The following is a 26,515-nucleotide window of genomic DNA, read 5'->3' on the forward strand; positions in this document are numbered from 1 at the left end:
GTGGGCGGCCCAGCCTAACAACCTGACCGCCTACGGACCCTAATAACACGCCTAGATATTTACCAATATAAATTTCGAGGTGTTCCTACTCGACTTTCTAAGTACTTAATTAAATTCGTCTATGAAGTAAAACTTCCATATCAATTTTAAAAATACATATATTATATGAATCCATTTTTAATTAATGTTTTACTAAGTAAATACCATTATTTCTTAAAATCTACTGTGACACGTGATTCGATGTATTCCGCATAATTTTCAAACACCGTACGTCAAATACGATGTTTGAAAATGATGCGGAACGCATTGGACTTAGTGGATAAAATGGATAGATTTTACCACAAAGTGATTGCCGAATCAATTAATGAAATTATTATATTAATTTTACAATTACACCGTTGACTGCCAACTACGGGGTAACTCGAAACAACTACGAGTATATTGCGTTCTTTACTAGGACGCCGACTACGAGTTATCTCGTACTGTGTTTACTTGCCATATTCATGCAGCTACGATGAAATTCCTGGTATATCAGTGCTAATATGGATAGATGGCTTTTGTGATGTAAACAAAAATTCAATGCTGGCTTAGGTACATGAACAGAAAATTTATTAATAAATTAACAGAAAATAAAATTATAAAAAAATATTCAAAATCAAGAAGTAAACTGACTAGCTAACTAACTAACCATCACGCCGCTTCCCCGCAGGGGTAGGCAGAGAGAATAGAACGTCACACCACTCTGTCCTTGCAAACATTCTTCGCCTCTTCCACGTTCATGCATCTCCTCATACACACCCGCCGATTGTTTCAATGAGTGAAGAAAGAATAGTAAAAAAATAAGTAATTAAATCGTGTATTTTCAATATTTATTATGTATGAAACATTTGGCATTCGTTTTTCTATAATATTTTCCAAGTATTAAAAAGTATCACCTTATGCTGACTGTCGAGTGGATATGACAGACTAAATAACACACCGTATAGCGATCTTTCAGTTCGATAGCAGGTTGTAAATAAGGTTTTAGTTGATTAATGACGATTGCACCTTAGCTGGAATGTTCGCGAATTCTTGTAATTGTCTTGAAAGTCTTGTAATTGTGAATTTGCTACAGCTATCACTAATGAAAACCATTTTTAACCCTTTTACTACCAAAATCCAATATATCGGCTTTCGGTACTATAACGGTACCTGATTCGTCGGATCTGACGTCATGATTTATAAAAGTAACAGATATATTTTGGACAGCATGTTAGGGCTTCCTTCAGGGTTGTGCAAATGATTCATGCTATTTTATTTTTTAAATAAGTTATACATCGATATTTAGATTTGAAAAGTCATTTATGTCTTGCAATTAGTTGTGATAATACAAAAATTTAAGTTACGAAAATACATCATTTTTGAGAAACAAGAATAGCAAGTTATGAAAAGCTGTGATTTTCTTCAAAAATATACATTTTTACGAGTTATTAAAAAATATGCAATAAATTTTAACAAATATGGTATATAAATCTTTAAAACACTGGACACAATGGTTTCTCGTTACATATTTTGCAAACTTACCGTAGAACGGGGCTACTTGAACTTTGATGTGTTACTTGAGCCCAGTACAAAAAAATATTTAGATGTGGTATCGATCGAAGTATCGTTACAATAAGTGTCACCTGCCAGGGAAACAATGAATCATATCGATACATTCATTATTGTAGACCAAATACAGATTTTTTTTGTACTGGGCTGACGCTGACGCTTCAAAATGACATGTCACTATCTAGCATAAAAAATGCTGAAACCAGAAGTCTCTGCAATTGTGAAATCGTATATTAAAATGGAAATATAGAAGTCTGGAATTTAAGGCCAAATATACGATAAATCGCAACTTAATTTTCTTTAAGCCCAGGTAACATTTGACGTTGTTGAAATTTTCACTTAAAACACCGTTATTGTATTGAAAAAAATAGTTTTTCTTGTAAATAAATGTATGGTTATGAAAAGATAGAGTGTTTATTGATTTGGCGTTTAATTCGTAGAACTCAATTTTAATTTATGTATTAATTTAAATCAAACACAGATTTTTTTAGTCTACTCAGTTGTATTTTTTTTAACAAAAACACAAAAAAAATATGGTGACAATTGTTAAGCCTTGTTAGCATTAACAAAAAGTGAACACCCTAACAAAAAGTTGTATTTTATTGTTAAAAAATACATGAAAATTAATATTGTGACAATTGAAAATGCCAATTAAAAAATTAATATTTTTATAATTGAGAAACAATTATAAAAATATTAATTTTATGTGTTTTTTCACAATAAAATACAACTTAGTAGACTCAAAAAATCTGTGTTTGATTTAAAATTAATACATACATTAAAATGGAGTTCTACAAATTAAACGCCAAATCAATAAATAACACATCAAAGTTCAAGTAGCCCCGTTCTACGGTATCGAGTTTTCATCCTACAGCCGATATGGTGGCATTTTGATCGAGCAAGTCTTAAAGTAATTTACTGTAAGATAAGTATTTTTTTAAAAGAATTTGGCACACTTAACTAAACTTTTTTTGGCACCTCGTATAATGGCTGAATGCTGGAGAGGGTTAGAGTGCATTTCCTTCGTCCATGTACCGACTGGTACGTACAAAATGCGTTTATTTACCTCTTAGAATATCGTTAGCACTCAAGAATCTTGAACCCAAACATGACAAAACTAATGTACATGGATTAAGTGGAATTCCGTGAGCTAAATTCTCACCGGAATGCTTTTAATGCGATGAAAAACTCCATTCCTTGCGCGAGTACGCGTACAATATGGCGTCCGTTCTGTCAAACTCATTTCCCGCGCTGTCACTCGCACCTGTGCGCAGTGCACACTGCGCATAACCGAATAATAACCTATCGATAGAGTGCTTGTACACTATACGGAATTTTACCGTCCGGCAGACTGTTTTGTTTTTTTTTTTAATAAAAGCGTCTACGAGAATTTAGCGTGATCGAATTTATGCGCACCGTGATCGTGCAGCAATCAAGCGCACCGATCCGAAGAAAGACGGCCAAAAGCACAAGCCAATCCAAGTCAATCACCCATTTTTTCATGCTAACCGGACTGCCGGACAGTAAAAATCCGTGTAGTGCACAAGCACTCATATTCGACCATTGAAAACCGGGTATGATTGTGATTATTTTATTATTTATGTAATATAGTTATTTTTTATACATTTCCTACTAAATACATACAATCTAATAATCCTCTCCAAAAAAGAGACTGAGCTCTTGTGCTTGGAGAGAGACTTTTTTTGTTTTTGATAGTGACATTTATACATTTTTTTTTAAATACCATAAAGTATATTTTTATGCGGTGCAAGGGAGCTAGTTACATTGTTAAGTTTTTTTTATTGTATGTATAGTCTGTATATGTAAATAGTGTTCGTTAAGTTTATTTTTGTGAATATTAATATTAATATAATGTCTATTATATTAATGAATTCGTAATTATCGCGATTTATATTGAAAATTGCGATCAGCACGCTCGGCTACCGTACTGGAGGTCCCGGGTTCGATTCCCAAGGGGGGTCAAATAAAAATATGTGATTTTTCACTCTATTATCTCTCAGTATTATTTCACAGTATTACCCTGGACTGGTACCTGAAGCAGAGGACGGATCACCTTTCCTTTATGTGTTAACGATCAAGATAACACTGCGTTTGTATGATGCAGTGCCCTATGTACTATCGGGTGCAGATAAGGGTTTTGAAGTTTGAATTTTCTTGTATGAAAATCAATTTCAATCAAGAAATCATACAAGAAAACTCTCCTGCAGTATTTTTCATACTACTTGACATCATTTTTACACACTCTTTTGCGTGGAACGTATTTATCAAGTGTAAAGAGAGTCCATTTCACTCCCAATAGATAAATAAAATTAGAAATTTGTCTGTATCTTTTTAAAACGATGTCTGTAATATACGATGTAATGAATTAATGTACGCACTGAAGAAAGCTTTAAGCCCACAGTGATTAGCGATTGGGTACTTGGACAGGAAGCGAACCCACGCCCTACGCCTCGGTAATCTGAGTGTCGACCTTAAATTATTGTAATAGATTGTGTCTGAACGTATAATTAAACCGTTATAAATTATGACATCTTCTTTATCTCACAGCTTTATGGAGTTTGGGGACATTGTAGCATCATTATCTCGCAGTATTATAATGTTTGTAGACATTGCAGCATCATTATCTCGCAGGATTATGGAGATTGTGGATATTGTTGCATTACCTATTTAGTTTTAGTTCCCGAACTCTTATGAGCATTGTACATAAAAGTTTGGGAACACTTAAACATCATTTTCTCATAGCATCATGCAGTTTGGGGACATTGTAGCATCATTATTTCTCAGTGATTAAAGAAAACACTGGTTTTTTACCACTTGAGTTTTATTATAGACTACATGTTTCAGAAGTTAAACTTCCATCATTCAGGTCTGTATAGTAACTAAAATATAAAATATAAAATTGTTCAATAAATAAGGAGAAGGGAAAGTAAGGGGAAGGGGTTAGTCAAGGGGCGGAGCTTGAAAACAAAGGAAAAATGGAAAGCAAAGGTGAAGAATTTAGAAACAATATATTATTTAATAAATTATTATTAAAATTTAGGTTTTTTTGGATTTCTAAATTTTCATAATTTGGCCTTTATATGGAACAAGGTGTAATAATTTTAATTTATGAGAGTAAAATGAGTGATTAGTATCTATTATGTGATTTGCAAATTCTGAAAAATAATTACTAACAAGACCGCTATGATGTTCTTTAATTCTAATTTTGAAGTTTAACTTCTGAAACATGTAGTCTATAATAAAACTCAAGTGGTAAAAAACAAGTGTTTTCTTTAATCATTGTAACATGTCTTACCACAAAGTTAATGCCGAAACAATAAATAAAATATTATTTCTCAGTATTATGGAGCTTGTAGACATTGCACCATCATTATCTCGCAGGATTATCGAGATTGTGGATATTGTTGCATTGCCTTTTTAGTTTTTGCTCAACTTATATGAGCATAATACATAAGAGTTTGGGAACATTTTAGCATAATTTTATCACAGCATCATGGAGTTTATGGACATTGTTGCATTGCCTCACAGCAAATGAAATTTGGGAACATTGTAGCATAATTTCTCACAGCATTGTGGAGTTTGGGAACATTGTAGCATAATTTTCTCTCAGCATTGTGGAGTTTGGAAATACTGTAGCATATTTTCTCACAGCATCATGGAGTTTGGGGATTGTAGCATCATTATCTCACAGCATTATAGAGTTTAGTGACATTGTAGCATCATTATTTCACAGCATTTTGGAGTTCGGGTCCAGTTTTGCATTATCTCACAGGAAGTTTGGGAACATTTTAGCATCATTTCTCACAGCATTATGGAGTTTGGGAACATTGTAGCATAATTTTCTCTCAGCATTGTGGAGTTTGGAAATACTGTAGCATATTTTCTCACAGCATCATGGAGTTTGGGGATATTGTAGCATCTTTATTGCATAGATTTATGGAGTTTGGAGGCATTGTAGCATCATAATTGCACAGCATTATGGAGTTTGGAGGCATTGTAGCATCATTATCTAACAGCATTATGGAGTTTGGGAATATTTTAGCATATTTTCTCACAGCATTATGGAGTTTGAGGACATTTTAGAATCATTGTCTCATAGCATTTTCACAGAAATTTGAGGCCTTCTTATCGAAGGTTTTCGTTTATTCTTTTTAACCTGCTATTAATATCCATATGTTTATTTTTTATTCAAATTTATGGTCGAATTTTTTTTATTTGTGCATATCTAAATTAAATTAAATCCTCGCTTATATATTTTCATACCAAAATATAAATTAGTATTCGGAGAATCTCGACTCCATTCCTTGCGCGCAAAGGACTTGTTAGATTATTTTATTCAAATATAATCTAATCCTTAGAAATAGTGGTATTTACCAAGAAAAATTAAAGTTTAAAATAAATATCCAGTTTATATTTAAATGTAAATTGGTTGTTTTACGAGATATTTCTTGTATATTAAAGCGTAATCAAATAAAATAAAAACATATTGCGAATCCATTTGCAGTTAACAACATTTATTTCTAATATAATCGCGATAATTGACCACTGCATTACACGTACTTATCTCTATTGCGTTTTAAATTTAAATTCAACGTAATTTATATTTAATGTACTCGTTTTCAATTGACTTTTTTAAAGATAATTGCCTTCACGATTGCTTTTTGCATTTTTTGTGCAGCAAAAAAGTACTCAAATAAGTTTATAAAGGAGATGACCTCCAAATGAACGCGTGCCCTTGACTACACTATAGACGTCGCAATTCCAGCCATATGCTGGGTTTACATCGAGCCAACTACTGACGTCAGTCTGTGTCTTTGCAAACGTTCCTTGCCTCTTCCACAGTCATGCTCTCCTCATACCTACCCGCCGATTATTCTGACTCCTCACCTAACCACGCCCAAGTATTTAAAATACTTGATTATCCCAAGTTTTCTTCAGTTTTGTGAGCTTATATTTCCAACTTAGTTCGTTATATATATATATAAATATATATATATATATACATATATATATATATATATATATATATATATATATATATATATATATATATATATATATATATATATATATATATACACACACACACACACACACACTTGGGTATGTTTTTATACGATTTTCAAATGTAATGAACCCTATCCCTTATTTTTGTATGTATTCCAAGTCTTTTTTTATGCAATGTATTTATTAAACAAAATCTAAAATTTAGACTGGTGCAGGTTACAACCCTTAAAGTATGACTGTGTCACTGGTATCAGCAAGTAATCTGCTACGTAAAAACTTTCACAAACCAACCATAGATGACTCCAGTGAACTCACAAATAAAGCATCATAAGATTTATGATATACGTAGGAGTTGAATTTTGAGTAGTGTGGTTGTCAATCATGGGTTGAATGGTGAATGTTACACACATATATAGTGATAACTTGACCAGCCTAGTATATACCTAGACTTCCATATTCTTCTTCATCTATATTGAGATATATCATCAGACTGGTGGGAGGCTATACAAATTGTTATGTTATATATAAAACAAGGCAGGAGTTGATAACCATGATTTGATATAATTTTTTTTGAGAAATTAATTTGATTTGAGTGAATTTAAGTATTGTATGATATTAACAATATTTTTTATAAAGGTTTTATTTTGTATTGAGAGCACGATTTTATTTAAAAAATCTATTTTAACTTTATATAAAATCGTGCTCTCAATACAAAAAAAAACCTTTAAAAAATATATTTTTAATATCATACAATACTTAAATTCACTCAAATTAAATTAATTTCTCAATAAAATTATATCAAATGATGGTTATCAACTCCTGCCTTGTTTTATATATAACATAACAATTTGTATAGCCTCCCACCAGTCTGATGATGTCGGTAACGACGAAACTCGGTCGCCGGTCAAATAAAAATAAAAGTGGAAAAGCTAAAAATATTGGTTTTAATCTAATAATATATTAAAAATGCAATTCCATCACAAAGTGTCAGTGGATAATATAAATCTTCTATGGATATGTCGAAATTGAGCCAATTTACCTCAGTACGGAAACATAGATGGGTGATACATGGTAATACTTTTTTAGATAGAAAATTAAGGTTATTTTTTTAATATTTCCAGGGTATTTTGGCAAGTACCTGAACAAATACAACGGCTCCTACATCCCTCCTGGCTGGCGCGAGTGGGGGGGCCTCATCATGAACAGCAAGTACTACAACTACAGCATCAACATGAACGGGAAGAAGATCAAACACGGATTCGACTATCAAAAGGTACTTGTGAATCATACTACCGCATCCAATGATGCATAATATCCATTTTTTGTTATTATTTTTTTAATTCTTTTGCATTTCACAACATAATATTGATAAAAATACAAAAAAATGTTAATATAAAAAAAAATCCCACAAATATAAATATAATGTAAATTTCTACTACTAACCCTTATCCGCACCCCAATGGTGCATAGGGCACTGCATCGTATAGAAGCAAGTGTTATCTTGATCGTTAAATACACGAATGAAAGGTGATCAGCCTTTCGCATCAGGTACCAGTCCAGGGTCATATTAAATAAATATTAGACTGAAAAATCACTAATATTTATTTTGACCCTCTTGGGAATCGAACCCGGGACCTCCAGCATGGTAGCCTAGCGCGCTAACCACTACACTATGGAGGCGGATAATCATGAACAATATGTAAATTTAGTGTAAATAATAGTTTATATTAGTGTAATATAAGCTAATTAATGAAATAAATTTAAAAAATTAAAAAATACCATCTACCATGCCTTCCAATTATTTTTTTTTCTTTAACAGACTATCTTTTAAACGGGTTTCAGATAATCGTTCGTATTTACTGTTTTTATATCAAATTTCTTTATTTTTAGTTCTCAATTCTGTCTTGTTTTACAGGACTACTATCCAGACCTAATAGCCAACGACTCCCTGGCCTTCCTGCGTCACAGCAAGCAGCGATCATCGAGGAAGCCTGTACTCCTGGTGCTGTCGTTCCCTGCTCCTCATGGACCAGAAGATGCGGCTCCTCACTTCACCCATCTCTTCTACAATGTCACCACGCATCAGTAAGTAGTCTCAAATCTTCTTCTATGCGTATTATGTCAAGTCCCTCTGACTTCGAGTAATTGTTTTAGTGTTGGGTAGCTCTAAACAGAATTGTTGGGTAATTTATCCAAAATAAAACAAGGATTGTTGGATTGAATTCTACATTTATTTATGTATATGTTAATACGTGACGCGTTTCGTCTTTGATAATGTCTTTAGATGACGAAACGCGTCACGTATTAACATATACATAAATAAATGTAGAATTCAATCCAATAATCCTTGTTTTATTTTGGATATATTACCCAACAATTCAATATGGAATTCTACCAACTGTCTGCAGTTACAATAAATAAGCTCTAAACAGAGCCTGGACGTTCCTGATCACCGTCCAATCTCGTATATTACATTTTAAATAATCTTTCAAAAATCCTTACATCTTGAAGGCGATTAATTACTTCTTCTTCTGTGCTTGTCATGTCAGGTCCCCCTGATGTCGACTATGCATTGAGAGTAATTGTCCTTGTCTTGGGCAGCTCTAAACAGCACCTGGATGGTCCTGATCCACGTCCAATCTAGTGTATTCCGTCTTCAATAGTCTTTTAACTCTTACCACTCTGTAGGCCAGACATTCTGGCCCGTATGATTCTAGTAGGCAGCTCCGTGGGCCACAATGTCTGGCCCGGCGCAGGTATAACTTTAATCACTGATTTCTCTATCACCCAAGAATATTCTACCAAAAAATATTTCAGATAAATGCAGTTAATCTTAATTAACACGGTCATACGAATAGCCAGATAGAGTGTCTCAAAATTAGGGAACCATAATATTTATTTTAATGGTAGAAAAACGTCGCATTTTTTGGATCAGAGTAGCTGATCAGTTATGAGAAAAAATGGCCAGAGTGGAAAGGGTTAAAATAATCTTTACAGCTATTGATTGCTTCTTCTATGCGTGTAATCTTATTGTCCCCCTGACGTCGCTTAAGAGTAATTGTCATTGCCTTGGTCAGCTCTAATCAGCGTCTTAAAAGGTCAATTTTTACACTCTTCCAATTATTCCGCAAGACTGGCGTTTCACAGTGTCATAGCTGTTATCTGTACTATGTGTTTCTTATCTCTCTTAGGTGCCATGTCAGGTTCTCCTTAAGTCGACTGTTGAGAGTATTGTCCTTGTCTCGGGAAGCTCTAAACAGCACCTCGACGGTCCTGATCCCTGTCCAATCTCGCATATTCCGGAGTCAGAAGATCTGCCTTCTGCCCACACCTCTCCGACCTTGGTTTTGCCTTTTGTGGTACAATAGCTCGTACTTGTCTCCTCTCAGCACATACCCCAGGTAGGACACCTTCCGGACCTTGATATCAGTCAGCAACTGTCTCCCTGCTCTTGATCTTTGGAGGACATTTTCGGTACTGACATTTCAGTAAAAATCGTCATGATTGTATAAATTCGATTACCCACGCCTGTAGAATTTAGTCATGTATATATTTACCATTTTTGTCCGCCTCCGTAGTGTAATGGTCAGCATGCTCGCCTACCGTTCTGGAGGTCCCGGGTTCGATTCCCAGGGGGGGTCAAATAAATATAAGTGATTTTTTCACTCTAATATTTATTCAATATTACACTGGACTGGTACCTGAAGTGGAGGGCTGATCACCTTTCCTTCATGTGTAATCGATCGAGATAACACTGCGTTTATATGAAGCAGTGCCCTATGCACCATTGGGGTGCGGTAAGGGATTTTAAAAAAATATATATTTACCATAAAGTAGGAAATGATGCTTCGGTATGCAAGAGCTTAGAATAAATTATTCAAATTTATTGAGAAAAAGATAAGCTAAAGCTCTCAAAAGAAATAAAACATGAGATCGGTAATGGGTATATCGGTAATGGGCAAAGGGGTATATCTGTAAAATTTTTCATTTTCTAGGTTTATTCCACAAAATGTCTAAAATAGTGTATTCCATAATCTGCCAAAAGGATATAGCTGTAGTTGCAATACTTATTTAGTTTTATTAAGATATGTACATATAAAAATTCATAAAACAAATGAGTTATTTAATATCACAAGTTTGTTTTTGCTCTCCTGTAAAATTTGGTCTGAGAAAGATAAACCCCTTTGCCTTTACACTACCGAGATAAGGGACGCATATTACTTCGTGATATTGGTATAAAACGGTGCATTTTACGCGAAATTTCTTGGTTAATCCACTATTTTATTATGTTACATGGAGCTAAACGTGTTTCAGATATATTTCGTATAAAATAAACAAACATTGGTAAATGGAAAACCTACACGTACTATGGAGTACGGGGTTAGCCTTACCTGTCGGGAAAAACTCTCGGTTTTATTTACAAAATTAAACATTCAAAATTGATTTATATTTTCATTTTTCTAATGCAGTACTGTTAATACAGCCTTTGGCAAGTCATAAGCCCTGTAAATACCCAGACTTCCATATTATTTTTCATCTATGTCAGATAATTTGTCAAAATATAACAATAAGAATTGGAAAAACCGTGTTTTGTGAACTTTTGTGTATAATAGTAATAATAATTTCCACCTGTTTTTTTTTGTCTGAACGCTGAGTATGTTTCCCGTGTTTTATGAACTTTTGTGTGATAATAAAAATAATATACTACTACATTTTGAGTGTGTCCAAATACTTGTTCACAAAATCTGGATTATCTCCAATTACAGGAGTTATTTTCATATTATTTTTTTACATTTCATCAAAGATGAAGAGAAGAATATGGAAGTCTGGGCATTTACGGGGCTGACGACCGTCATAGGCTGGTTTTAGTGATCACTTTACACACGTGTAACATTCACCAATTCTACCTATCCACATCCACACTACTCAAATTCTTGGAAGTTTACACGTGTGTAAAGTGATTACTTAAACCAGCCTATGACGGTCGTCAACCCCGTAAATGCCCAGACTTCCATATTCTTCTCTTTATCTTTGATGAAATGTAAAAAATAAAAATAATTTTAGCCAGTGTATTTTTTCGCCTGAACGCGGCCTTCGTTTCCCATCGGGTTAGGCTGCCGCGCTGCATGATATCACATGGACAGATATGAGAGCAGTAAACTCCTTTACGATCTGTAGCCGCCGTTTCGGAGTCGGATGTTTCCGCTTCTGGCCGCCCTCACGTTTGATCGTTTACTCGAATTAATACATAAATATAGTATTTTTCCACACATGTTGTGCATTTTCCGAATTCTGTAAACACATCGCTCGTGTGCATTTTGTTTATTTGATATTAAAACCGGGATACGATATTGATCGGACGATGTTTGTGCAAGTGAGTAGCGCATTTGACTGTAAAAAACTAAACATCATGGCGCTTCTCCGCAGTTGTAGGCAGAGAGAATATGTACCCAGTTAATATGGTTAAATGGAAAATAAATAAAGGAGAAAAATATAGAAACATGCCCGTATTCGATTGACGAATATTGACAAAATTTCAATGCGATCATATTTCAGTGAATGACTTTGGGAGATTTAAGATTTTGAACAAACGCACAGTAACAATATTTTAAAGCATCGTTAATTTGTGGTATGGTGATTGATATAACGATTGTGTAATACCACTTAAAAACTACCACTACTCACTTAAAACATCACGACTACCGGTTTCAGAATAATCATTCCATCATCAGGTCAACTGCAGTCTACAGTAGACCTAATGATAGAATTTTCATTATTTTCATTTACAGGCGCCGTAGTGTAGTTAGACTGCAAAACTGGCGTTGCGGGTTCGAGTTCAGCCAATTTCAAAATAAATTCAAGGAAATTATATTTTTAATTGGTCTGGGTGTTTGTGATGTATTTTTCACATTGCCTTCCTATCCTTACTATCCTACCTGCATACAAGCCCTTAAAAGTTGAAGCTTTGTGGGTTATTCCTTTTAAAATTAAGGGAAAAAAATCCTGAAAATGAATCCATTTTTTTTTTTTAAAGATAAATATTTGTGTTTTCATCATTATTTTTTAACATCTCATCAAAGATGAAGAAGAATATGGAAGTCTGGGCATATACGGGGCTGACGACCGTCATAGGCTGGTTTAAGTGATCACTTTACACACGTGTAATATTCACCAATTCTACCCATTATTGACAACCACACTACTCAAATTCTTGGAAGTTCTGTATATATGAACCAATTTAGAAACCTTGTTCTTGAATCACTAGAACTTCACTAGAGACATCTATTGGTGAGATGTAAAGAAGCTTTTTACTAAGCAGAAACTCTTATATTAGTATGTGAGGTCCGAATCCTGGATTATAATCACACACATGAGAAACGCCAGAAAATACCATTTTCATTTTTATTATTTAAGCTTATAATTTGACCAGGCAATTTATTTACAACATTTTGAGTGTGTCCAAATACTTGTTCACAAAATCTTGAATTTTGAAAAAATTTTGAAAAATAATATGAAAATAACTCCTGTAATTGGAGATAATCCAGATTTTGTGAACAAGTATTTGGACACACTCAAAGTGTTGTTTTCATCATTAACACAAATATTTCAATTTCATACTGTTTCTGTGACCCTAAGCGACTCATTATTAGAAATCGGTATCAAATTGTGGTAGAGTAGGTTCGAGCCGAGAAACTCTGACTCAAGAGTCCGCGACACTAACCACGGGACCACAACCCGACTGTAGCTGTGTTTTAAAGTGGTAATACACAAAGTGTTCGATAAATGATGAATGTTACAATTTTGTTTTTATGAAAATACACAGAAAACGTTACATTTTCGCGTGTATTTTAGACTCCCTTAAGGAAATATTTTCCTGAGGTTTTATTACGACAAGGGTCACTATTTTACACCAGTGCCTTTCGTCTTTTGTTTTGTCATTGAAACCGGGTCACGTGGTCTGCATGTGACTTGCGGTGAGGAAGGGTCGGGGTCGTGGGCTGGGGGGGGTTACAATGCAGAACTTCTCAATCTTTTCCCTGTGAAGGAATTGTTGAATATATCTCGATCAGTGCTTAGGGCAGGGTGAAATTCGCAGAATTCAATTTCAGAATGCGGACGACCGCGTAAGAGGTCGGTCGTGCCTTCGGTGCGATTAAAAAATAAATATGTATCTTTTTCTTTACTCCTTACCTTTCAATAACTGTTTTCTTTTCAAAACAATAGATTTACTACGAAGTTTTTGTTTTCAATACAAATGTGGTATTTTAAGCAAAAAACAGGCCTTGAGGGCCTGTTTTTAGTTTTAAAATATAATAAAATGTATTCAAAATAAATATAAAGCCACTTTTTCAATTTTTTACTGTAGAACAGATATTTTAAGGTAAAACCTGAATGTTTTTTTCTCCATTTGAAAAATATGTAGTACCTATGTTTAAAAAAATTATTAAACAATACCTTTCCTTCAAAATGCAAATACAACACATTCTGCCCTGTTGCGGGTAAATATTAAGCTAAAAATATGTCGCTTTGCTGGGATAAAGTACATTTTCTGGGCATTCCGAAAACAAACACAACTGAAAATTGACGATTTTTGATATATGACGTTGTTGAAAGGAGTAAGCGACAGACACTCCTAGCTTCCTTCATGTCCAAACATGCCCTCCGATTACGTAGGCTTTTAATACCGTCAGATTTGAGGTTTTGATTGATCTGGTCGTGCTAAATATGTTTTTTGGCCGTCCTCGTTCTGTTATATGAACAGAAAAAATATTTTCTTGCGAATATTTTTTACTCCTAACATTTCGAAGAATCTTTTTTTTTCAAAACCATATTATATTTTTTTTTAAACTAATTTTTCAATAAAAAACGGTGTTAAAAAAATCGTCAAATGTTACCTGGATTTACAGAAAATTGAGTAGCGATTTAAAAAATACTGGGCCTTAATAATTATATCAATTATGCTTGTAAAAAAAAATTATCGTTATTTTATAAAGAAAAAGTGGTATGTAAATAATAATAATAATAAAACCCTTATCCGCACCCCAATGGTGCATAGGGCACTGCGTCATATAAACGCAGAGTTATCTTGATAGTTTACTCATGAAGGAAAGGTGATCAGCCCTCCGCTTCAGGTACCAGTCCAGGGTAATATTAAATAAATATTTTAGTGGTATTTACAATGCAAAAAAGTTTTTAAAATATTTTTTTTTTACTAAAAATATCTTCACGCCAAAGTTTGAGAATTGTGATTCGTGTAGTTGTTGTGGTTAGGTTTAATGCAAAGCATGTTAAGGAACTCGACTATATACTACGCCCAGTCACGAGATGGTCTCGAAATAGAGGTTATTTGGGTAAAAATAGAAATAATTTCTTCCTCCGTTTCCGACTTCCACAATACAATTGTGTCGCCTACTTTCAAACTCCGCCAGATCCAATTTTATAAGATTTTAAAATAAATACTCTGTCAGAATAGCTGTTTTAACCTCATATCGCTCACTCCTTTCAAGAATGTCATAAATCAAAAATCGACAATTTTCAGTTGTGCATGTTTTCGGAATGCCCAAAAAATGTACTTTATCCCAGAAAAAGGGGCATATTTTTAACTTTATATTCACCCGCTGCAGGGCAGAAAGTGTTATTTTTGCATTTTGAAGAAATGTTATTGTTTTTTTTTTTAATATACTAAATATTTTTCAAATGGAGAAAAAACCTTCAGGTTTTACCTAAAATGATCTGTTGCACAGTAAAAAGTTTAATAAGTGGCTTGATATTTATTTTAAATACATTGTGTTATATTTTTAAACTTTAAAAACGTTCTCCTGAAAAATCAAGTATTTTGATTTATGACATTCTTGAAAGGAGTCAGCGATATCGCTCACTCCTTTCAACAACGTCATATATCAAAAAACTTGATTGTTCAGGAGATCGTTTTTAATGTTAAAAAATAAAATACAATGTATTAAAAATAAATATCAAGCCACTTATCAAACTTTTTACTATGCAACAGATCTTTTTAGGTAAATCCTGAAGGTTTGTTCTCCATTTGAAAAATATTTAGTATATTTAAAAAAATTATTAAACAACACCTTTTCTTTAGAATGCAAAAACAACACTTCCTACCCTGTAGCGGGTAAATATTGACTTATAAATGTGCCTCTTTTGCTGGGATACAGTACATTTTCTGGGCATTCCGAAAACATGCACAACTGAAAATTGACGATGTTCGATTTATGACGTTCTTGAAAGGAGTGAGCGATATCTGGTAATCCTCACCAAAACGCTACATTTCCCTTATAAATGATTTTAAATAATCAGGAATTCTAGCTTATAAAATTGTTACGTTCTGGTGCGATTTAATGATTTCATATTGGTTTGGTCACGTTTTGAACTGAACGAACTGAAATTAAGATTTTAATAGAATACAGTAAACAGAAGAGATTTGCATTCAAATGATTTTTTGAGCAATATTGGAAATGTGGTGAGGACCTCCACATATGAGGACTTAATGTAGGAGATGCTAAATATGTAATAACTCTGAAACAAACATATGTGTCGCCTGCTTTCAAATTCCGCCAGATCCAATTTTATAAGATTTTGAAATAAATACTCTATCAGAATGCGGTATTGTGGGTTTTATTGTTTGAAATATTTATATGCATGAAATCCTGCTAAAAAATACTTAAAAAGAGCGTTGAATTTCAATTTTCGCTATATATTTATGAAACTTGCCTTCTGACCCATATCGGCCAATCAGAGAGCGGGGATAGGTCAAAAATTATGATGACGTCATAATTTATCTGTGTCTCGTGTTTTTTTTTAATACTGAAAAAAATCCAAAAAAAATCTCTATTTCATAATATTTCATCTAAAGATACGCAAATCTTTGAAATATAAATGTTACCCGGAGAATTTTGCATTTTTTTTAATCGACTTAATGGATCTGGCGGATTTTGAAAGTAGGCGACACAATTGGTCTCTTTCGTCCAGGGGGGTCAAAACAAATGTAAGTTTAAAATATTTTGAGTGTGTCAAAAATACTTACACAAATCTGGATTATCTCCATTTATTAGTTGTTTTTAACATTTCAAATTATAAGCTACCTACGTAAAACATTTAATGTCGTGTTTTAAGGCAGGTCTCAAGTTTGTGAATAAAATTTAAGATTTGGATACTTTGCTTAAGAAAAGCTTTCCTCATTCCGACATATCGCTCGCTCCTTTCAACAACGTCATATATCAAAAATCGTCAATTTTCAGCTGTGCATGTTTTCGGAATGCCCAAAAAATGTACTATATACCAGCAAAAGCGGCATATTTTTAACTTAATATTTACCCGCTACAGGGAAGAAAGCGTTGTTTTTGCATTTTGAAAAAAATGTATTGTTTAATTATTATTTTAATTGCTAAGTATTTTTCAAATGGAGAAAAAAACCTTCATGTTTTACCTAAAAAGATCTGTTGCACAGTAAAAAGTTCAATAAGTGCCTTGATATTTATTTTCAATACATTTTATTATATTCTTAAACTTTAAAAACTATCTCCTGAAAAATCAAGTTTTTTTATATAATATGACGTTGTCGAAAGGAGTGAGCGAACCTGAATCAAAAAACATGATTTTTCGGGAGATCGTTTTTAATGTTTAAGAATATCTTAGTTTAATATATGCGTCGGGTTGTGGTCCCGTGGTTAGTGTCGTGGACTCACTCAAGTCAGAGTTTCTCAGTTCGAGCCCACTCTACCTACAAGTTGATACCTATTTCTAATAATGAGCCGCTTACGCTTACAGAAATAGTATGAAATTGAAATATTTGTGTAAATAATAAAAACACAAATACATATTTCTCTTTTTGTTAAAAACATAAATAATAATAATTATCAAAATGTTTTTAAAATAAATCTCAAGCCACTTATTGAACTTTTCACTGTGCAACAAATATTTTTTGTTAAAACCTGAAGGTATATTCTCCATTTGAAAATATTTAGTTCGTTTAAACAAATAATTAAACAATATATTTTCTTCAAAATGCAAAACAACACTTTCTGCCCTGTAGCGGGTAAATATTAAGATAAAATATGCTGCTTTTGCTGGGATATAGAAAATTTTCTAGGCGTTCCGAAAACATGCACAACTGAAAATTGACGATTTTTGATTTTTGACGTTCTTGAAAGGAGTGAGCGATATGACGTTGTTGAAGAGAGTGAGCGATATACACATTTAAATAGTAGCTACCGTATTGATTATTATTGCATTCAACTTAACCTAATAAATAAATAAATAAACTTTTAGCGCTACATCAAGTCCGTTGAAGCGTAATACCGTTTTTACGAGTTCAGTCAGAGTTGAAAAACCTCTCTTGACATCAGAATGTTCCCTCTGCCACCCCTCTCCATACAGCCTGTGCTGGGGAGGCGACAGAGCCTCACATGCTAGCCTCGCTTCCTTACGGAGAATACAGGATTAGGGCCGAATTACAAGACCACTGCTGTGTCTTATTATACATTTAGTTCGGATTAAATTCAATGTACGCTGAATTTCCCTAATCTATTAAAATATACGAGTATTTGCATTCTAAGTTTCGCTAATGTTAGCAGAAGCGAAGCTCGACTCGGCTTATGAATACGGAAATAAGTAGACTAAAGAGTTTACTAAATTGCTCCATTTTCTAATGTATTTTTTGAAAACAAAGATTTCAGAATTGTTAATAAATATGTCATCTTTGATTCATGAAAATATGAAGGGTTACCATCGTACGATAACAGTAATAGTAATACAATTTTAAGTTGTATTTTACTTATTTATTTTTATTTATTTTATTTATTTTTTAAACCTAGGTACCTATACATTTTATTAAGTACTTACAAATAGTACCTACATAAAACAGTTCTACCACCAGATGTCGCATGCGTCGCACAGAATAAAATAAAAGACATCAGATAGAAAAAATATAATATTGTTAACTGTCAGAATCAGATAGATAGAAAATTATCGTAAAGATTAATTAAAAATTAACTTTTATTGTCGTTTCTTTAATTACAAAGCAACACATTGTTTATTTTATTATTATACACCCACTTTACATATTATTTCCACCCAATTTACGAAGGAAAATATTACCACGTTATATATACATGTACATTATCTGTATTTTAGCTCTTTAGGCATAGTCTGTGTTGAGCTGAAATACTTACATGCTTAAGTTACATAAAATTTTTATATTTTTTAAAAATTGAAATTGTAAATGAACACGAATTTTTTACCACTTGAATTATACTTATTTTAACGACTATTTTCGGAAGCTACAGATGCTTCCATCTTCGGGTCTGAATATAAACATACAATATGTCAAGAAATATTTATTTTCAATTGTTCAAGTGTTAATGACGTATTTTCACATCTACCTTCCCTTTGCTTACATATATTTATATATATATATATATATATATATATATATATATATATATATATATATATATATATATATATATATATATATATATTTATATATATATATATATATATTTATATATATATATATATATATATATATATATATATATATATATATATACATATATATATATATATATATATATATATATATATATATATATATATATATATATGTCCGCCTTCGTAGTGTAATGGTCAGCACGCTCGGCTACCGTTCTGGAGGTCCCTGGTTCGATTCCCAAGGGGAGTAATAATAAATATAAGTGATTTTTTCACTGTAATGTATATTCAATATTACCATGGACTGGTAACAGAAGCGGAGGGCTGATCACCTTTCCTTCATGTGTAAAACGACCACGATAACACTGCGTTTATAAGACACAGTGCCCTATGCACCATTGGGGTGCGGATAAGGGTTTTATTATTATTATTATTATTATATATATATATATAAATATATTTATATATATATATATATATATATATATATATATATATATATATATATATATATATATATATATATATATATATATATATAAATATATATAAATATATATATATATATATATATATATATATATATATATATATATATATATATATATATATATATATATATATATATATATATATATATATATATATATGTAAATCTGTACAATATTTTTTCACTCTAATATTTATTCAATATAACTCTGGACTGAAACGGAGGGCTGATAGCCTTTCCTTCATGTGTTAACGATCAAGATAACATTGCGTTTATATGTTGCTGTGCCTTAAACAAAAATTGAAATGGATATATATTACCGCAAAGCGACTGCCGAATCAATTAATGGAATTTTAAAACTCTTACGTTAGGGTTTACTTCTAAATAAATCACTTAGGTATTTCTGAAATTAAACAGCGTTACAACAAGGAGTCACTAATCACCCCCTATTTGGCGAGCGCGGTAACCACTTTTAACCCTCGACCGCTGGACCGATGTAGGTATCCGGCATAGCTTTTAAATGAGAAAAACTTTCGGGGTAGGTACCCCTAACTGAATGCAGAAATGGCGATTCCCATACGAATAAAGTAGGTAGGTACTTCACAATATTTTTAGGCGAGTCCTTGGTCACAAATCTGTGTTTGTTCTATATAGTGGTTGTTTTCACATTTTGATAGCTCGACATATCGCTCACTCCTTTCAACAACGTCACGTATCAAAAAACTTGATTTTTCAGGAGATCGTTTTTAACTCTTACCACTCTGTAGGCCAGACATTCTGGCCCGTATGATTCTAGTAGGCAGCTCCGAGGGCCACAATGTCTGGCCCGGCGCAGGTATAACTTTAATCACTGATTTCTCTATCACCCAAGTATATTCTATCAAAAAATATTTCAGATAAATACAGTTAATCTTAATTAACATGGTCATACGAATTGCCAGACAGAGAATGCCAAAATTAGGAACCAACATACATATTTATTTTAATAGTAGAAAAACGTCGCATTTTTGTGATCAGAGTAGCTGATCAGTTATGAGAAAAAAGGGTCAGAGTGGAAAAGGTTAAAGTTTAAGAATATAATAAAATGTATGAAAAATAAATATCAAGCCACTTATTGAACTCTTTATTGTGCATCAGATCTTTTTAGGAAAATCCTGAAGGTTTTTTCTCCATTTGAAAAATATAAAGTATATTTAAAAAAATAATTAAACAATACCTTTTCTTAAAAATGCAAAAACAACACTTTCTGCCCTGTAGCGGATAAATATTAAGTTTAAAATATGCCGCTTTTGCTGGGATATAGTACATTTTCTGGGAATTCCGAAAACACGCACAACTGAAAATTGATGATTTTTTATAAATGACGTTGTTGAAAGGAGTGAGCGATATATGAAAAGAGTATGGAAGTCTGGGCTTATGAACTGTCATAGGCCTGTTAAGTAATTTCTTCAGACATATTCTTCAGCATCTATGTATGTTGACATGTCAAAAAAAAGCTTTCTGTTTATATTTATATAGATTGGAGTGACAATTTATTAATATAGTTTTGTCCGCCTCCGTAGTGTAATGGTCAGCACGCTCGGCTACCGTTCCGGAGAGCCCGGGTTCGATTCCCAGGGGGGGTCAAATAAATATAAGTGATTTTTTCACTCTAATATTTACTCAACATTACCCCGGACTGGTACCTGAAGCGGAAGGCTGATCACCTTTCCTTCGTGTGTTAACGATCAAGATAACACTGTGTTTATAATGCAGTGCCCTATGCACCAGTGGGGTGCGGAAAAGGGTTTGAATGAAAGATTAGCGTGACAATAATTTCGCTTTTTTACTCTGTATGATGTTTAAAATTTTAATATATTTTTCAATATGTCGGATCGTCCTTTTAAACCAGGGTTTTTGAATAAATGTTTACTCTCTTCATCCCCAACATGTCTACTGAAGATAACCGAGAGTAGACTGAAATATAAGAGTACATAATGCAATATACCACACGCTTACCTAACTACAGTATGGTACAAAACAAAGTGTAACATTTTTTTGTTTAAAATTTCAAAATACAAAATCCTCTTCCTGGCTCCATCCCAACGTAACTAACTAACTAACCATCACGCCGCTTCCCCGCAGGGGTAGGTAGAGATAATAGAACGCCACACCACTCTGTCCTTGCATACATTCTTCGCCTCTTCCACGTTCATACATCTCCTCATACATACCCGCCGATTGTTGAACGTATCGTCTTGTAACTTTAAATCAGTGGTTCTACACCTTTTGTGAAGTTAGGGAGCACTTTTGATCATAAGGAAAATTCGAGGTACACTAAAACCAAAGATTAAAAAAAGCTTACAAAAATAACTTTATTTTTAAATAAAACTGATTATTTTAGTTGACAAGTCAAAAATTACATGAAGACATAAATACTCCAATGACACTTTTTACGTCGAAAATTATTTATTGTGAATTTTACCGTCCGGCACGTCAGTTAGCGTTTTAAAACGACGTTTGGCTTGGATTGGCTTGTGCTTTTGTCCATCTTTCTTCGGATCGGTGCTCTTGATCGGTGCGTGAACGCGTTGCGCGTAAATTCGATCACGCTAAACTGTCGTAGTCGCTTTCGTTTTTCAAAACCGGACTGCCGGACGGTGAAATTCCGGGTAGTGGACAAGTGGCTTTATACGTTATATAAATTTTACTGTTTTTTTTTTTTAAAATGGCAGTTATTTTATCATTATTTTTAGTACTATGTTTATATATTTTTTTGTTTACAATTACTTTGTCGTTAAAAAATTAGGTAATTTATTAATATCACAGAAAAAATATCAAGGTGCTTGATTAATTATCAAGTTATCGAGTGAAAAACTGTCTTAGGGGTAATTTGAAATACCAAAGCTCCCTATGGGTTAGAAGAAGATGATTAAATATAAATAGACAAACATTTTGATTTCTTGATTTTTTAAAATCATTTTTATGGGGTTTGTTTTTGAGCACCCTGTAGAATCGATGGCGCCAGTGGAGCGGCCAAACGGAAGCAGCTTCCGCGTGACGTCACGCTGGCGTCAGACTACCCTGTATAATATTTGTACATCACTGTACATACATATTTAAGTCCTAAATCTACATTTTTCTGTTTGCACACATAAGTTCTCAACTTACCATATCGGCTGCGTAAGGCTGAGATCTCGTTAGATACGGTTCGAATTCAGAACGCGAACGGCCGCGCTAGGGGTCACACGTGTTTCAGCGCACAATTTTATTTTTTGAGAATATATATATTGGGTTTAAAAATAATACAAAAAATAGTATATTAAAAAATAATAACTAAAATGTACTTATTTATTTTCGTTACATGAAATTTAAATAAATATATATTTTTTTAATAACTCCTATAATTGGAGGTAATCCAGATTTGTGAACAAGTCGCTCACTCCTTTCAACAACGTCATATATCAAAAATTGTCAATTTTCAGTTATGCATGTTTTCGGAATGCCCAGAAAATGTACTATATCCCAGTAAAAGTGGCATATTTTTCACTTAATATTTACCCGCTACATGGCAGAATGTGTTGTTTTTGCATTTTGAAGAAAAGGTATTGTATAATTTTTTTTTATATTTACCAATTATTTTTCGAATGGAGGAAAAACATTCAGGTTTTACCTAAAAAGATCTGTTGCACAGTAAAAAGTTCAAAAAGTAGCTTGATATTTATTTTCAATACATTGTATTATATTTTTAAACTTAAAAAACGATCTCCTGAAAAATCAGGTTTTTTATATATGACGTTGTTAAAAGGAGTGTGTTGCTACATTTAATATTTTTTTATATTTTAGCTTGTAATTTGACCAGTTAATTTATTTAGGGTAGAAAGTGTTGTTTTTACATTTTGAATAAAAGGTATTGTTTAATAATTTTTTAAATAAAATAAATATTTTTAAAATGGAGAAACAAAAATCTGGTTTTACCTAAAAAGATCTTTTGCTCAGTAAAAAGTTCTATAAGTGGCTTGATATTTATTTTTAATACATTGGATTATATTTTTAAACATTAAAAACGATCTCCTGAAAAATCAAGCTTTTTGATATGTGATGTTGTTTAAAGGAGTGAGCGATATATGAGAAACGCTAGAAAATATCATTCAACTTTTTTTCATTTTAGCTTGTAATTTGACCAGTTAATTAATTTACATATCAAGTATTTGGACACACTCAAAATGTTGAAATTTTCAGCATGTAATCGGATGTCACCTTTATTACTCGAGTGTTTCATCGATCCTTCTAATTCTTCCAACATTTTGAGTTTGTAAAAGAGTAAAGCATAAATATTTTTCTTCATCTTTGATGAGATGTCAAAAAATAATATGAAAATAACTGCTGTAATTGGAGATAATCCAGATTTTGTGAACAAGTATTAGTACACACTCAAAATGTTGTGAATAAATTATCTGGTCAAATTATAAGCTTAAATAATAATAAAAATGAAAATGGTATTTTCTGGCGTTTCTCATGTGTGTGATTGTAATCCGGGATTCGGACCTCACACACTAATATAAGAGTTTTTGCTTAGTAAAAAACTTCTTTACATCTCACCAATAGATGTCTCTAGTGAAGTTCTAGTGATTCAAGAACAAGGTTTCTTAATTGGTTCATATATCGCCCACTCCTTTCAAGAACGTCATAAATCAAAAAAACTTGATTTTTCAGGAGAGTGATTTTAAAGTTTAAAAATATAATACAATGTATTAAAAATAAATATCAAACCACTTATTGAACTTTTTACTGTGCAACAGATCTTTTTAGGTAAAACCTGAAGGTTTTTTCTCCATTTGAACAATATTTAGTATATTTAAAAAAATAATTAAACAATACCTTTTCTTCAAATTGCATAAACAACACTTTCTGGCCTGTAGCGGGTAAATGTTAAGTTAAAAATATGCCTCTTTTGCCGGGATATAGTACATTTTCTGGGCATTCCGAAAACATGCACAACTGAAAATTGACGATTTTTGATTTATGACGTTCTTGAAAGGAGTGAGCGATATATAGAACTTCCAAGAATTTGAGAAGTGTTATTGTCAATAATGGGTAGAATTGGTGAATGTTACACGTGTGTAAAGTGATCACTTAAACCAGCCTATGACGGTCGTCAGCCCCGTAAATGCTCAGACTTTCATATTCTTCTTCATCTTTAATGAGATGTCAAAAAAGTTTTTCTTACGCTCAATTTACTACCTTAAGAGCTGTTCTGAATAATTCATGCCTAAATTCTACCTTTCACCCTCTACCTCCCTTTCACCCTGTTTGGAAATTAAACAAAATACAGCCTCTTCAAAACTTTTCAATGCAATAAATGCCCGACCTCTTGACGAAGTTTGTTTTCATAATTTATGCCTGATTACAATTTAATAAACGAAATTAAATCTACGTAATATTTTTTCTGAACTTCTGCAGTTCACGAAACTAATTGTGTTTACATTAATAATTAATTAATAAAACCCTTATCCGCACCCCAATGGTACATAAGGCACTGCGTCATATAAACGCAGTGTTATCTTGATCGTTTACACATGAAGGAAAGGTGATCAGCCCTCAGCTTCAGGTACCAGTCCAGGGTAATATTGAATAAATATGACAGTGAAAAAATCACTAATATTTATTTTACCCCCCTTGGGAATCGAACCCGGGACCTCCAGAACGGTAGCCGAGCGTGCTGACCATTACACTACAGAGGCGGACATTACATTAATAAACTCAAAAGTGGTATTACATAAATGTTTTATTTTTATATTTGAATTAATTTATTTTATATTTTGACATCTCAACATAGATGAAGAAGAATATAAAAGTCTCGGTATTTAAAGGGCTGGTCAAATGATCACTTTACACATGTGCAGCATTCTCCATTCTACCCATGAATGACAACCACACTGCTCAATTTTTTTAAACTCCTACATATATGGTCTATCGCTTCGCCCTTCCCAAGAGAGAACACTCTCAATTCCTTGCCGCAACACAGCATTCCTCAGTCATTCCTTTACTGTCCAAGCGGCTAGACTCTGGAATGAACTACCTCTACACGTAAAAAATGCACCTTCTATTTTAAGCTTCAAAAAACGCCTGAAACATTATTATCTTACCTTAGAACCCTAACTGTCCATCTCCTCCTCCCCTGACCCCTCCTCTCTTCCTTAAACTTTCTACCTGATTCCCTTTTCCCATGCCTTCCTTACTCTATCGTCATTTTGTTTTTCTATTCATGTTACCCTGTTTAAATTCTTAATTTGTAATTATGCTCTCTTATGTTTCTTTGTTTTTCTTTTTTCTTATCCTTGTCTTAACCTGTTCAAGCATTATCTCCCCACTAATTTCTAACAGACATCAAAAGGTACAAGCCTAGATCGTTCACACTAGTCTGTTTTTTTGTTTGGTTGGAAGGTATTGCTTTATAGCAATAAGCCCGCCAATGTACACACATATTGTACAAAAAGTTCAAATAAATAAATATATTGATCAATCTCATGACACTGTATATATGAGTTCACAACAGCCATCTATGTTGGATTGGTTATGCGAAACATCACTCGTTAAGGGAGCAACTTATTCACTTTTTTTTGCTTGCTATGCGAATTACTCGTTATGAGAGGTGCTCGTTATGAGAGGTGCTCGTTATGAGAGGTGCTCGTTATGAGAGGTGCTCGTTATGAGAGGTGCTCGTTATGAGAGGTGCTCGTTATGAGAGGTGCTCGTTATGAGAGGTGCTCGTTATGAGAGGTGCTCGTTATGAGAGGTGCTCGTTATGAGAGGTGCTCGTTATGAGAGGTGCTCGTTATGAGAGGTTCTCGTTATGAGAGGTTCTACTCTACTTGTTCACAAATCTGAGTTTTCTTCACTTAGGAGTTATTTTTAATTCCTCACCTTTTAAAAACTCTTTTCTTTTCAATACTTGTTTTTTTCAATACAACAGTG

At 33.0% G+C, this 26,515-nt stretch overlaps 1 protein-coding gene across 2 annotated transcripts in view; it reads left to right on the forward strand.

The window, feature by feature from the left end:
* Nucleotides 1-26,515, forward strand: part of Sulf1 (Extracellular sulfatase Sulf1) — a 70,518-nt gene that overhangs the window by 20,753 nt on the left and 23,250 nt on the right. For both annotated transcript variants that reach the window (XM_088264309.1, XM_088264310.1), the window contains exons 3-4: nucleotides 7,740-7,891; nucleotides 8,534-8,703. In XM_088264309.1, coding sequence (XP_088120435.1) covers nucleotides 7,740-7,891; nucleotides 8,534-8,703 — 322 coding nt within the window. The remainder of the gene's footprint in view (nucleotides 1-7,739; nucleotides 7,892-8,533; nucleotides 8,704-26,515) is intronic.

Source organism: Brachycentrus maculatus, unplaced genomic scaffold (assembly GCF_059751285.1).
Source record: "Brachycentrus maculatus isolate JH-2025_06_01 unplaced genomic scaffold, ASM5975128v1 h1tg000223l, whole genome shotgun sequence".
Classification (NCBI taxonomy): Eukaryota; Metazoa; Arthropoda; class Insecta; order Trichoptera; family Brachycentridae; genus Brachycentrus; species Brachycentrus maculatus.